Source organism: Gobio gobio (assembly GCF_949357685.1).
Source record: "Gobio gobio genome assembly, chromosome: 13".
NCBI lineage: Eukaryota > Metazoa > Chordata > Actinopteri > Cypriniformes > Gobionidae > Gobio > Gobio gobio.
Window position 1 is genome coordinate 42,607,780 of NC_137106.1, and position 16,573 is coordinate 42,624,352.

A 16,573-nucleotide genomic window follows, 5' to 3' on the forward strand; every position below is an offset into this window, starting at 1 on the left:
TGATTGGTTTAGCTCTCGCAGCATTTTTTTTCCACCGCCATATTTACAAGTCTTTTGCGAGGTGGGTTTCGTGGGTTCTGCGTTCAGTAAATATTTTCTTTGCAACAATGGAGTTCAACAAAAAATTCGACCGATGGACCGACGACGAGGCTCAGGCTTTATTGAGCATATAAGCGGAGGAGGACATCCAGCGGGAACTGGAAACGGCGACCCGCAATGAAAAGGTATAACGTTACCTGAAGATATCGACTCGGTTCCAGTCACACTGGAAAACAGTGCAGAGAGAAGTTGAAGAAATTAAGACAAGATTACAAGAAATTAAAGGATAACAACCGGAGCGGTTCCGACCGGCGTATTGTTGGGACAGACCGTCCTTTTCTGGTACAGCGGTAACGAAAGACTCGGCTAGTGCGTTGTTGGAAACCATCCAGGAATCCGAGTGGGTTGAAGGTAAATATGTCATCTTGGTATCATCTATTAAACTCGTTGCAGTGTTTAAACACGTTGCAGTAACTTTTTTCAACGTGCTTTTCCAGGTGTAACGAGTGGCCCTGATGAATTGCAGGCAACGGAGACCAGCGTGTTTTCCCCCGCGGTCACCAGTACGTTAACCCCGTGTCTCCTGCCGAAACACACACACGCAGAGGTATAAAGCTGACAAAAATGTGTATATATTTAAAAACTGATGTGTAATCCTTAATGGTTTTGAGTAGTTTTGTTGTTTTTAATTGTAAACTTAAATTGCCCTTGATAAAAATGGCACACTGGGCATTGTTCAAGCTGGGCAAACAATTGTTCATTATTTGTAGTGAAAACACTTTAAATAATTAATTGATGGTTTCTATTGTTTCATGGTTGCCTTGTGTATTAATTTCCATGTGTTTCAGTGCAATTTTTCTACTTAGAGAAAAGGAAAAGGGACTGTGACTTTCTTGATGCACTGAGGGACATGGAGGATGAACGGCCGCAATGAAAAGGTATAACGTTACCTGAAGATATCGACTCGGTTCCAGTCACACTGGAAAACAGTGCAGAGAGAAGTTGAAGAAATTAAGACAAGATTACAAGAAATTAAAGGATAACAACCGGAGACGCCCACAAAAACGCCCACTGTTGTAATTGGCTGACATCTTGCATTTGAATGAGTATCAGATCTTGTAGCGGAGGGGGCGTGGTTTAACGAGGTCTAGTAGTTACTAGCATATACTACAGGTTATTCGTTTATTTCTAGTCGGAGGGGCTGTCACTCATGTCAGAAAGTTAGTAACTCTAGTAAATTATGGATCAGCGTTGACTGCAGACGCGAACCATTTAGAACGATTCAGTCCGATTTGGTGAACTGATTCGGTTCACTAAAAAGAACCGGTTCAAAAGAAAGATCGTTCGCGAACCGGACATCACTAATGTACCAGAGACGGAGCGATTGCTATCAAAGTTATTTATAGTAACTACTGAGTTATGAGAGCTGTCAGTGCGAGTTTATTGTGTTTGTATCTGAGAGTTCTGAATAAACACGAGTCCCAGTCATGCTGAGCCCGTCTTCCTCCTTATTCTACCAACTTTGTCACACACGCAATGTACCATTACAGCTGTCAAGATGAACGAGTTACGAGTAAGTGTTGATTATAGCATTATTTTTTGATATGTTCCTATCATATGAAAAGCGTCAGTGACGCGCCATTGAGTACACAGCACAAACAAAGACACTTTTTTATGTTTTTAATGTTAAAATGTTTTTTTAACATTTTATGATAATTCAAAATAGTATGTTCATCATTTGTTCAAGATTAACCATTGTTTATTGAGATGATACTAAAACAATTTTGACATACTTCAGTGATTTATAAATGATAGTGTATCAACTAATAACTCAAACATCTACTATTGATCTGTTTTGATTTATTTCAAGATTTACAATGTTTTAAAGATAACTTGCAGCACATTTGTAAATTGTTAACATGCCACTGATTAATGAGTTATTCAAATATAGCAATGTTTTGTAAATAATTAGTTCATCATTAACTAATAATTTATAAATGTATTTTTTTTTCACGTGGGATCTTGTACCTGTGCTTTTATTTGATATTTTTGTGGTTTCTTTTTTCTCTCTCTAATTATTTCTTTTGTGTGTGTTATAATTGATGCTCTGTTCTTGTTTTTAGGTTGACTTTTTAACATTTCTGTCAAAGGTCTGCAGATTAAAAATAGCCCTTTAGGCTAATTATGGCACATTTACATTCATGTTTATTAATGTGCACAGCCCCTGTAAACAAAATAAAATAAAATAAAATAAACTAATTACTCATAACCTAAGTGAAAATAACTGAACGTTATTGACAACAATGAAATTAGGGTCTGAATTCGAATAGCAAGAATAGTGTGCTAGTACGCTAATTTGAATTCAGCCAGGGTAGATCACGGCAGTCGGCACACTGTAAAAGTAGATTTTTGTTCAAAAAAGGTTGGACACCCCTGATTTAAACTATTTAAACTGGGTCATTTATGTAGTAGAAATGTGAAATTATTTTTGAATTTGGTGCCTTCTAGACTGAGAAAAGACAGAAAATATATTTGTGTCTCATGTGGATGAAAGACAACAACTCCCAGAATGCACTTGCTTCGCTGTCCTACGAGGCCACTCCCTACACCGCCCCCACCGTCATTTTGATCTTCATAATAATACAATAATTTCGTTCAGTTAGAGAATAAACACCACAATTAAAAACTGAATGTGTCTTTTCAATAACGTGTGAGTGAGCCGAACGAAAGGCGCGGAACAAACGCAGCAGGAGTTTCATTCATCACGAGCGAAGAGCTGAGGTAAGCGCGGCTGTCATTCACGGTGCGTGTCCAGCCTGGCTCGTTTTCAGATCGCATATGGAAGCAACTTTCATAGGAATTCATTGAAAAGTTGAAACACTCACTTTGCTCCGCACCGCTCCATTATTAATGTTGATAACATGCGGAACAGCTCCTACTCCTGGCTGTAGTCTTTAGCCTCTGGCCAACAAATCCTCCGATGACGCAAAATGACGATATTTGCGTCATCTGAGGAATTTTTTCCAGAAATAAAATGCATAATTCTCTCGTCTCAGGGGGATATGAGGGGGGAAAGTACCATAATTTGAATATACTACCGGGTATCTACTGATACAAAGCTTAATGCTAAATCGCTGAAGTAACCCTTTAAGTAGAGAGGTTTAGATTAAGGGGCTTGAGTGATCAATTATCAGTATTTAACCTGATGGAAACACATTTATTCAATGTTATCCAGATTATATTTCACCTGCAGCAGCATTGTGAACTTTTGTAATGATACGTTTGGCCATAAACTTTTAAATGCATCATTATATTTAAATTGCAAACACGAGAGTCTCTGCATTAAAGACCCACGAATGGCAGACCAACGTGCTACTACATTTCTCTCCGATACGGTAGGAAATTAAATTGAATATGGAGGATTTTATCTGTGACGATGACTAAGCAACAGAGTCTGTTAAAGGTGACGAAGTAGTATGTCCAAAAGCTTGCATACTCTTTTGCTACACACTCAAAAGTATGTACTTTTTCTTCACAAAAAGAGTACATACTTTGAAGTTGAGTGTATAATGTATGCAGATGACACGGTTTTATTTGTTCACGGCAGATCAAAAGACATTGTTGCTGCTAAACTTACAAAAGCTATGAGCTGTGTCACAGCATGGCTGCAGGAATGCTGCCTGCAGCTAAATGTCTCAAACTGTCGGGATGTTTTTTAGTAAAACCAGTAGTCTCTCATGACCCTGAAATATATGTTACAGGTGAAAAATTGCAGCTGGTTTCACAGTACAAATATCTTGGACTATTGATTGATTCCAATCTCTCATTTAAAGCCCATGTTGAGAGAGTAAGTAAAAAAATTAAGCTAAATCTTGCAACTTTTAGATTAATCAGAAGGGAAATGTCTACCGAGGCGGCAAAGATATTTTTACACTCTATGATTTTTAGTCATCTTACTTACTGCCAAACAAGTTGGTCACAGGCAAATCATAGCATAATCAGGCCACTTGAAATATTATACAAACAAGCCATCAAGGGTATGGATAAAAAACCAAGACATTACCACCATTGTGTAATTTTAAAAAAAGTATAATTTTTTTAATTGGTCTGACTTTCATAAATTAGCAAATTTATGCTTGATTTACAAGGCAATGCATAATTTAGCTCATGTTCCTATGGCAGATCTTATCAGCCAAAGAAATAGCACTTTGCGAGTGACTAGAGGCTCAGTGAGAGGTGACTATGTCATCCCCCTGCGCAAAAGTACTTTCAGCCAGTCAGCTTGGTCTGTGAGAGGCGCTAGTGAGTGGAACAGATTACCAGATGAAATTAGACAGGCAATTACTTATAAAGCTTTTACTAAACAGTTAAAAAAAATGGCTGATTGACACATATAGCTGTCAACACTAAGACTTGAACCTGTTGTGTCTCTTTGTAAAACAATTTGTTTTGTTATTGTTTTTATAGGCTGAATGTCCTGTGTTTTTTCATGGTTATTTTAGCTATGTGTTTTGTGTATTTGTCATTTGCCAGTAATGTTTATTAGATGTGTTTTGTGTTGTTACTAATTATGTATATTAGTGTCATATTTTTGCCCTTTTAACATCTTGGCCAGGGGACTACAGATGAAAAATAGCCTTTTGGCTAATTCTGGCTTTTTTACTCATGTTTGTTCAAGTGTTTTTATGAAATTGCATTGTCCCCTTACAAATAAATTAATCTAATCTAAGTATAAGTAGGTGAATTGGGACGCAGCACATCAGCCAGTCATGTCGCTTTACATTAGAGAATACTAAATAACCCATTTTTATGGACAAAAGACATATGGAAAATAACGCAAGACACAGAGTGAGCTGCTACACACAATCGTACATGGTACATAATCCAAGTTGTCCAAAACATGAGAATGCTTTATATTTAAGCGCTTCAAACTAAAGCATAAACGTTTACTGCGTTTTGCCCTGTCGTGCTTTGACAGATGTGTGTGATGTTTGATGCCTCTGACACGGGTTTTCCTCAGCGCATCACATACATTTTATGGTTATATCCTTATCTGTGAGTGTAAAATGTTAAAAAAAGTCCCGCAAGCATTTCCATTTAGCATATTCTGACTAGGGGTGTCGAAATTAATCGTTTCTACGATGCATCGCGATGCAGACGAGGACGATTCGGTATCGGTTCAGTAATAGACCATAACCGATTATAATGTACTGATTATTTTCTGACGTCATTTGTCGCGTAAGTGCTTTGTCGCGGTAGCATACAATGCCAGAGGGAGGCGAGACGTGAGTGCAAGTAATTAAAATGCTCCAACTACTTTAAAAGCTGACATCTGGGCACATTTCGGCTTTTATGAACAACCTGGTAAGCACGACTTGGTGAACACACGCGCTGTGTTTAAATTAAAGCTATCTGATTTATCAAAACAGTTTTATTTACACTTGGGCACATAAATGTATCTCCGCAAAACGGATATAAATCAGATCTTCATTTCCCACACTATATGTAGATTTAATGGAGTTCACGTCACCGAAAACAACAGATATAAACTGCATTTTATTGATCATCAGCTATTTCAGCATCAAAGACCGCACTAGGAGAGAGCGCAGCAACAGCACTGGTAAGATCATTCAGTTTCTTTACTTTTAATGAAGATGATCGTCTGTGGCGATGCGTGTTGCATAGCGCTGTCATATCTGGCTATAACATCTCATTTAGCCCATAACACTCACACGTTAATTCTTTAGCATTGTTAGGAGGAGTAAAATTTACATATGTGGTTTCAACAACCAGATGCATTTAGACCTGTTCAGTTTCATCTGAAATGCGGCCAGGACCACCTCCTGAAGTGGCTTTTAGTTTTTACTTTTGTGTATTTGTTCTAATTGCTCCTATTGTCTTCTGTGCCCAGACTTGAGTTTTGTTTAATGTTTGATACATTCAAGAAGCGTGTTTTCTTTGAGCAGGTAAAATGAAAGCTTCAGTTCATATAACTGTAGGTTCACACCCTTAATTCTGACAACAAGTGTCTTGTTAAAATTTTCTGACTTCAATTAATGTGCACTGGTGGGCGCACACGAATCAACAAAGTGTAGTTTTAAAATTCTACATCTAACACAAGTAATCAAATTTATGAAAGCAGTAACAGCAAAGGCACTATTGTTGGTATAGCCCATTAATATAATACAATTACTGTTTAGATGAGTGAATGTGTGTGTTCCTCATACCTCGAACATTTTTTGCTTCTGTTTTTGTTTATTATAATTTTTTATTTAGTAATTTCAATTTCTGCTTTAAAATAGTAGTAAGCAATCAGTTGTTTTTAGATTTAGAATGTAATTAACACTTTTTTGTTAAAGGTCCCATGACATGAAAATTTCACTTTATGAGGGTTTTAATATGAGTAACCCTAGCCTGTCTATGGTCCCCCAGTGGCTAGAAATTGCGATAGGTGTAAATCAAGCCCTGGGTATCCTGCTCTGCCTTTGAGAAAATGAAAGCTCAGATGGGCCAATCTGGAATCTTCCCTATACGTGTCGTCATACGGGGAAAGGTTATCTCCCCTTTCTCTCAGAAAATGGATTCAGTTTATTTTTTACATTTAATTCAGTCGCTATGTCAGCATAGTAGGGGTGTCGAAATTAATCGTTTCTACGATGCATAGCGATGCAGACGAGGACGATTCGGTATCGGTTCAGTAATAGACCATAACCGATTCCTAATGTACTGATTATTTTCTGATGTCTTTTTTCGTTACGTGCTTTGTCGTGGTAGCAAGATAAGGCAATGCAGGCTGACAGATAACAATAAAAACATTGTCACACGCAACCAGTGGACAATTTCAGACTTTGCTGTGTGGAGAGAGACACCACCAGACTGCGCCATGGCAACAAAAACATCTTCGTTAGCGTTTCAGACGATTCAAGTTCATCAACTGGGTCAGCAGGGGCAAAGGCGAGAGCGAGAGCAGAAGCAGCAAAAGCACGTCTTGCCTACGTCGAAGAGGATGTTGATCTAAAGCTACAAAAAGCCAAGCTGGACGCATCAATGGAAATGCTTAAGCATAAGAAAGAGACAGCGGCAGCCATCACAGAAGCAGAGGTGCTTGAAGCTGCTATTGAATAAAATATTGAGACACAAAGACACAGGGAATTCTCTCCAAATCAAATCTGAGGCGACATAAGATTGCAGCAAACAACAAAGAGGTCATGGAAGCCTTCCCATCCAGAGATCATGCAAGTGACCTGAAAGATCTGGACCTTGAGGCAGACGCACTGCCAATGCAACATAATCTTAGACTCAATTGGAACCTCCATACTGACTGTTTCCTCTTCAGTGTCTGTGATGAGATAAAACCTTACACCCGACTAGGCATTTTATCAACTATCAACAGCCTCTATGATCCTTTTGGGTTTGTAGCGCTAGTCACAATCCAAGGCAAGGCTATTCTGAGAGAACTCACTACTGAGAGCGGTGACTGGGATGCTCCATTACCACAAGAAATGGAGGACGCTTGGATGTCATGGAGAGCTTCTTTGACAGAGCTATCCAGTCTTTCCATCTCCAGGCCTTTTACTAAGACTTCACCATCAAAAGCTGCCAGAAGGGAACTGTGTCTTTTCTGATGTGTCAACCAAAGCTATCGCTGCAGTGGCATATTTAAAAGACACAGATGCTGCAGGGAATAATCTTAATAAGGAGCTAAACTTGCTCCTTGCCCTGAGCATACAGTGCCAAGACTTGAACTTTGTGCAGCAGTGCTCGCTGTTGAGTTAGCAGACTTAATCTCAGCAGAACTGGACCTTCAGCTTGATGCTATAACATACTACTCAGACAGTAAGGTGGTTCTGGGCTACGTTTGTAATGAGACCAGAAACTTTTATGTTTATGTTAGAAACCGGGTACAACGTATATCCGAAGGTCCTCCAGTCCTGACCAATGGCGCTATGTGCCAACAGACCAAAACCCAGTAGATCATGCAACACGATCTGTTCCTGCAGCCAACTTACAAAACACCAATTGGCTAAGTGTACCCAAATTTCTGCTCATGCCAAAACCAGGTACCTCTGAGAGCACCAACAACCTTGTAAATCCAAGTTCAGACCCAGATGCACGGCCTCTAGTGTCAACTTTCAGCACTACAACGTCCTCCAAGCAGCTTGGTTCCCAACGATTTGCCAAGTTCTCTTCTTGGAAGTCACTAACAGGTGCTATTACTCGCCTTATTTATGTAGCCAGTCTTTTCAACAAAGCTGCGAAGGGAAACAGCTCTCGCAAGGGCTGGCATTACTGCAAGGCAGAATTCACAGTGTAGGAGTCCAATAAAGCTTCAGCCATCATCATCAAAGTACTGCAAGAAGAGGTTTACAGTCAAGAGATCAAATGTATTCAAAAGCAAGAGAGAATTCCAAAAAGTAGTCCTCTTCACACTCTGGATCCATTCATTGATGCACAAGGCCTTCTGAGAGTCGGAGGCCGTCTCCACCATTCAAGACTTAATCAGAGTGAGAAGTCTCCTTTGATAATTCCTGGCAAGCATCACATTGCAACTTTGCTCATTAGACACCACCATGAGCATATCCACCATCAAGGCCGTCATTTTACGGAAGGAGCTGTCCGTTCAGCTGGCTTTTGGATAGTTGGTGGGAAACGAAGGGTTAGCAGCATCATTCATCAATGTGTAACTGTCGCCTTCGGCTTGGCTTGCTCATTTGGGGACAAAATGTTTCAACTAAATATCCAAATAAATCTAATTAGTTAACTAAATTAACCATATAAACTAAATTACTGATCTAATTACTAATTTAATGCCCACATTGTTACTGTATGATAATTGAAATGAGCTAGATGACATCACCGTTTTCTCCAGAGCGGCTGTACGGCCGAATAAAATTCTGTTGCATAATTTTCCTGTTTAACACTGTGAAGCTGCTTTGAAACAATCTGCATTGTAAAAAGCGCTATATAAATAAAGTTGACTTGACTTGTAACTTGTAAGTTGAAGTAACTTGCAGACGGCTCAGAGCTCCACTCAGCATTCAGAAAATGGCAGATCGTCTCTCAACAGACCCTCCCTTTACCAGTGTTGGACTGGATGTATTTGGCCCTTGGAGAGCCTTAAGACGACAAGAGGAGATTTAAAACACAGTAAGAGGTGGGCTGTCATCTTTACATGTATGAGTGTAAGAGCCGTTCATATTGAAGTTATAGAGACCCTCAACACGTCCAGCTTCATCAATGCTCTAAGACGTTTTCTTGCAGTGCGTGGACCTGTAAAACACATTCGTTCAGACCGTGGCACAAACTTTGTGGGAGCGTGCAAAGACTTGAAGATACCTTCAAACATTGACAGCAAAACTGTAAAGACATATCTGTCAGATCGAGGTTGCACATGGACTAATACTCCTTAATACTACTTAAAGGGGTGGTAAAACACATTCTTTTGAAGGCTTGACTGTGTTTGTGGGGTGCACTGTAACATGTGTTCATGCTTCGTTTAAAAAAAAAATTGCCTTATTTTTCATATATTTGACCTTTATTCTACACTGCTCTGTCCCTCCTTGTAAAACGGTCTGATGCTTTCCGGGTTGTATGAAGCCAGTCCCTCAAAAATACGCGATGGGCTCTGATTGGTTAGCTGGCCCAGTGTGTTGTGATTCGCTAACCGCCTAGTGCACGTTTGTCGGAAACGTCACGCCCCTTACCTTTACCGGTATTCTGTGCTTTGGTCAGTATTAGAAACAACGGCGTCAATAAAACCATATGAGCCCGAATCAGACCCAGAACATTTGAGTGAAGATGATCGAGCAGAACCTGTTCAGTCCTCAAGAGTAAAGACTGCGGATCTATAATGATCGCTACTGAATGGCACTTTAACTTTTGTATTTTTAGAACGATTATAGCCAAATATCTGTCGCAAGAACTAACCCAAAACGAACACTAAGCACTAGCTTTAACTAGTAAGTTAGCCAAATCACACACAGAACCATGTTTAGCATGACTGTAGATAAACAATACATAAAAGCTCTAATCAAAGAATCATTTACACTAATGCCAAGTTCGCTGTTGAGATTTTAACGTTAGTGTTTGTAACGTTAGGTGTTCGTCGGATAACGTTAAGTATAAATGAGCATTTAACAGACTGGTTTGCAGAACAGCGCTGTCATCTGTTTACTTCCTTGCTACAACCTATTACAGGAAAACACATCGATGAAATATAAATCAGACTTACAGGTTGTGGCCCGTAAACAGCTTCTGTTTGTAAATCCAGCTTTCAGGACAAGCCGTTGTGCATATCCTGTATTGAACTCGCGAAGTTTGTGGAAGTTGTCCTCCGTGAAATGTGATTATTACGTCAACCATATTTACAGTATCATTTTATTATGGAGAGTGATGGAGATGCAACATTGTTAACATTAACGTTAATGATTTTCTTGTATTTAGCCCTCAGGTATTCCTAACTAATTGGTCACATTCATACTCATTGGTGGTCAAATGTGACCATACACCTTAACTATTTTTCAATCAAATAAATGTTCTTTATCTTACTTAATAATATTTATTGAATATTTTGAGGAGGTCTTTTGGTACTAAATAGGCCTATTTGTGCAATAATTATGGTCCATTAATGACCATTTAATTAATTAAAATATTTTTCTTCTAATATTTTTCTTATTTATATTACAATTAGTGTAGTAATTATTAAGGTTAAAATAGAGAATTCCAATGCAAAGAGGAAATTGGAGTCATTATGTGGCTGGAAAAATAATACATTTCAAATATAATTTAACCCAATAAAAGTTTAAAATCAAGCTAAAAAGGCAAACATATTTTTCCTTATATGTACAGTAGGCTATATACATATGAATTGATACTGAATCAAGATCGAAATAGATATTTGTGGCAATCATCAACCCCAAATACCCAATTTTTACCAACCCTACAGGCATGCAAGAAATGGCAATCCGTTCATCCAAACATCAGACCAGGAAGTGTTGTCCTCCTCAAGAACAGCCAAGTACCACGGAATGAATGGCCTCTTGGACTGGTAACACAGACTTTCACTAGCCAAGACGGGAAGGTGCGACAGGTTGAGGTCAAGGTCATTAAACCAGGAGGTTCTACGCTTTATCTTAGGCCTATTACAGAAGTAGTGCTTCTACTTTCCCCAGAGTCCAAAGTAGATGGAGCGTCATAGAATTTGTTGAGTGATGTGTCAGCACATCAGGCGGGGAGTGTTCTGTTTTCACATAATATGTTAGAAGTCTTGTTTCCATTCTTCAAGTTATCCTTTATGTTGTTTGTTTTATTTGGCTATGGTCCCTTTAAGAATCTTAGGTTTCAGTAAGGAGTCAGTAAGGAGTCATGCCATGTGACCATTAATCAGGATGTAATCAAGCATGGCACAGAGGGCAGTATGTTTATTGTATCTGAGTTGATCCTGTGACATCTGCATACATCGTATGCCTTTTGTAGCATTCGTGGGTATGTATTGAATGTTTTGTATTGATTGTTTTGACAATATCTACAATTGCAGATCATTCTTTGGGGACAGTTACATTTTGACTGTTAGAATTCTGTTATTTACCATCTTCATTACTGTTGTGCTAAAGTAGTATTATATGCTAATGATTGTGCTATTCCTAGACCAGACCTTAAAAGTTCATATTACATATAAATAGTGATTGAATGCAGGTTAAATTATTATTATAATACATAATTTGTAACTGTAAAAAAACAGGGATTTAATTCATATAATTTGAGTTGGTATATCTGTACATGTTAAAGGGCAAGCTAATTATAATGCTGATTATGCCTATGTATGTTTCAGTTTCATCTTTTCTTGCAACGTCAAAAAACCTGTAGACAAGGAGCCAACTGTCTTCAGAGTCTTGATGTTAGGGAAGAGTTTACCTGGCTGTCAAGTTATATACAGAACATATACTGAGGACAGCACAGCTGTTATGCTGCACAACGAAGCTCTTACTGTATTCATATCGATATTATGTTTGCTGTTAGTTGTGATGAAAGCATTTTGTGAGAGAAATAGCGCTGCAATGACGAGAACACTGCATTCAGCGATAGACTGTCTGTCTACTCAATGCTCATCACTGAAGCCTTTCATGTGATGGGAAAAGATCTAAAAAATAATGCTATAATCAACACTTTCACGATTCGACAACTTTGTCGACAGCTGTAATAGTAAAAAAAACTTAGTAAAAGTATTTGAGAGGGGTTCCACATGTAATACGCATTTCATATGCAAAGATGTCAGCCAAATCACAGCAGTGGCGTTTACACTGAAGTCTTACAGCAGACTTCAGTTTGTTTCCCCACTACCCCTCCACCCCCCGAACATAAGCAACATTTAGTTTTGTCTTTGGTAGCGCATATACTGTAGGACAATTTTTGAAATAACACCATTCTAAACAAAATTTATTTCAAATTTAATTCAAGCACTTTCAAGGACCTATATTTGTTTTCAAGTACTTTCCAGGCCTTGAATCCATGTGTCTGAAATTCAAGTACTTTTAAGTACTTTCAAGAAGCGTGGGAACCATGTAAATTATGACAATTATGATGTAAAAATCATACTAATAATATAGGTACACCTCAGGAAACATTATAAAAAAAATAAAAAAATCCACGTCATGGGACCTTTAAATAATGTACAGCGTAGCCAACATAGATACATTTACTATATTTGTTTTCATAGGCTTTATATAACACATTGTTTGGAGGACAGTATTGGGCAGGATGTGGAATGACATTGTTTATTTTAATTAACATTATTTAAAAAAATATATTTATTGAAATAATTATATTAATACAATTATAAAAAAATGTCCTGGAAATTTATCAGGAAAATACACGACAGAATAATCGATTATCAAAATAATCGTGAGTTGCAGCCCTAAAACAGAAACAAGATTTCCGAACAAGAAACAATACTTGGATTCCCATCCTAAACATGGACAAAATTTAAAAAAAAAAGTTGGACGTTTGATGGAGTATTTCTGTGCCAAAAATACTCCTCCCGGTTTCTCATAAGTTTCGGAAACTTTTTTCCGATTATGGGTATATGTGACGTCAGATGGGGCGAAATGTCCTTGTACTGGCCGTAAGGGCTCTTCTCCAGGAAGGGCGTGCGCACGACTAGAGCGTAAAAATGCTAGCTATCAATTCAATTGTTTTTCTATGTAATCATGCATAGCTCAACGCAATAGCTGTGCGCGCTCGTCATTCTTTAGCTCCACCCGAACGATACGCCCCCAGCCGCTCAGCTTTTTTCGGAAAGACTCGGTACAGCGTATCTTTCTTTTATACATATAATAAAACTAAAGACTTTTCGGAGATATGAAAGATACAATACTACTCTCTAGGTACTCAAGATTGACATGAGATTGACTGAAAATGAGTGTTTCACCCCCCCTTTAACAGGCAACTAATTACCTAGCTGTACATTTGCATATGCAGAGGAACCTCGCAGCTTAAGCTTAGTCATTTCTGTCATAAAACTGATCCACACGGCTATAATAATAAAGGCCTTCTGAAGCAAAGCGATGCGTTTGTGCAAAGCTTCCGGTGAATTGCCTTCCGTATTCAACTTACGGGAGAAGTGTAGCACCTCTCGCAGTTAAAAATGCTTACGTTACGTCTGACGACATTGCACAGTTACACTTGTCAGATGTAGTGTAAGCATTTTGAACTTCGAAAGGCGCTACACTTTTTCCGTAAGTTGAATATGGAAGGCAATTCGCTGGAAGCTAGATAATTTACTTTATAAAGTTTTAAATATGGATATTTTTCTTACACAAACGCATCGCTTCACTTCAGAAGGTCGCGGAGCTGCGTGGATCAGTTTTAATGACGGACAGATGCACTTTTATGGACTTCAAAATTGACCCAACAGTCACTGCCATTATAATGCTTGGAAGAGCAAGGACATTTTTTATATAACTTTGATTGTATTCATCTGAAAGAAGAAAGTCATATACACCTAGGATGACTTTAGGGTGAGTAAATCATGGGATAATTTTCAATTTTGGGTGAATTAACTCTTTACAATGTTTATAAGGCCAAAAGTTTTATCTGTTTTTTAATGGACCTGAGCTAACATGAACTAACAATAAAGAGTTGTATTTTTACTAACTTTTAACAATAACTAATAAATACTGTAACAAATGTATTGCTCATTGTTAGATGTTACTTAATGCATTAACTAATGTTACATTATTGTAAAGTGTTCCCAATTTCATTTCTTTATTTCAACCAGATAGCCCTAATCGAATTGATGGCTCAATTGGACTGAAAAGCCTTCATGTAAACACCTTAATCGATCCGACTGAGCTCAATCCGAATGAATTTTCGATCAGATTGAAAGGGGTGGTTTATTCCTCTTCTAATCTGACCGAGAGAACATGTAAACACTTAATTGGATTGAAAACCGAAACTGAAAGGACTGCGCATGTGCAATGACGTAGAAATAGCGCAATGGCATATGACACGTGGAATGAGTTGTTTTTGCTGTTGAATAAAGAGTCATATAAATGAGTCGCCCATCAGTCTAAAATTATCCTTCCACTCGTCTGTGAAGTGGAGCAGGACAATGTCCCAACAGTCCTTGTTTCGGATTCTCATCCACAGATGACGTTTTTTTTGTAATAAATATACAAAACTTATTTTTTGTGATAATATAAGCAGCACAGCACAACGGTTCATATGCTCGCTGTCTCCAAATTATGATCAGAAATGGCTAAATATTAAGTCTGCTGTTTAAAACAAATAAATATCCAATGTAGGAGAACAGTTATTATGCGCAAACAGCGGGAAACTGTATATTTGTGCAGTGTGCGGATGTCAAAAAAGTAAATTCCGATTTGAAGCTTGTGACATATAAATGCGCACATAAACCTGATCACTTTGTTAAGCGTTCATTAATAAACACTACATTCAGATTCATTACATCGGAATGAATTCAGTCCGACTGAAACAAAAGTTGTGCATGTAAAAGTAGCCAAAGTAAGCTCAAACTTTTAGCGCCAAGCACCATTTAGCGGTAGAAACCTGAAAATGCATTTGCAGCAGAAATGGCGACGGTACTCACAGTGGAAAAATACTTATTCTGGTTGAATACCATCTGTAAAGTTAAAGGGATGGTACACCAAAGAAATAGAGGTTTGGAACAACTTTAGGGTGAGTAAACGATGACCCTTTAAGATGAGCCTAAATTAGCTCTCAAAATATTGTATCATATAATGCTAAACCTGCTCCCTATTGGAGTACCTCGATGTAAATGTGAATGAATTCCAACATTATGGCACATACCAAAAGACCACTTCTCATTCAGCCTCCTCTCAGCAAGGCTGTGCACCAGCTGAATCTCGTAGTCTTGATCTCTGCTTCCCTTAGATGCCTGGAGGACCCTCACGCCTGTGGAGAGTTTGATGTAATCCTCGTAGTAATAGCCCCACGCAGCCAGAGAGAGCTGAAGCTGGCTATCAAACTGGGCTAGATCATCCAGGGTAGTGCAGCCCAGGGTCTTCAGACTGCCAAAATATAAAGAAGGGGAGCCATTATTTATTAGATACAATAGATGGGTGAGTGGATGTTTGCAGAACTTCACAAGTTCCTGACATTTATCAAACATTCAAACATGTCAGAGATTGCTATAGCAAGGCTTGATGGTTATTTATTTTCCCAAGGAGCACGTGTGCTCCTAAAGCCTGGTTAATACTTGCTGCTTCTGCATGAACGTGAAAGTGTTCATGGCAAAGTGTGGATGATCATGCACATGCATTGGACAATGAAACTGTAACACTGGCCAATATAATGTTGGAGGTTTCACACCTATATGCTATAACTCCACACAACATGATGGGAGATATATCAGAGTTCAAAAGAGGACAATATGTTGGTGTGCGTCTCGCTGATTCATCTGTGACCAGGACAGCAAGTCTTTGTGGTGCATCGAGCTATTGCATCCAGGGTATATGTCGGCATATAACCACGTAGGACGAACCACATCCAAAAGGGGTAACTGTTGACACAAGAGGAATATGTCTGAAAGGGTGTCCAGGTACTAACCCGGAGTGTATCCAAAAGCATTTAACCACAGTAAGCCAACTCCCTGCAGAATTAAATGCGCACCTTGACTCTCCTGTTTCCACCAAAACAGTTCATATTCATGGTCGGACTGCTATAGTCGAAACTTTGGTCACTCGTGCCAATGCCAAATGTCAGTTTCATTGGTGCCAACAGTGCAAATCATGGGCTGTGAACAATGTGAAATATATATTGTTCTCTGATGAGTCTACCTTTACTGTCTTTCCCATATCCGTGAGAGTTATGGTGTGGAGAAGCCCCAAAGATGCTTACCATGGACTTTTGTGTGCCCAGAGTGAAGCACGGGGGTGGATCAGTGATAGCTTGGGCTGCAATTTTAATATTATTATTGGCATCCATTTCTTGAAAGGCAATGGAATCTGCACCTTGGGGTCTCTAGACATTTGTTAAGTTACAGCACCTGCTGTGA

At 38.7% G+C, this 16,573-nt stretch overlaps 1 protein-coding gene across 4 annotated transcripts in view; it reads right to left on the reverse strand.

The window, feature by feature from the left end:
• Positions 1-16,573, reverse strand: part of arel1 (apoptosis resistant E3 ubiquitin protein ligase 1) — a 116,638-nt gene that overhangs the window by 70,134 nt on the left and 29,931 nt on the right. For all 4 annotated transcript variants that reach the window (XM_079833385.1, XM_079833383.1, XM_079833384.1 and 1 more), the window contains one exon: positions 15,367-15,587. In XM_079833385.1, coding sequence (XP_079689511.1) covers positions 15,367-15,587 — 221 coding nt within the window. The remainder of the gene's footprint in view (positions 1-15,366; positions 15,588-16,573) is intronic.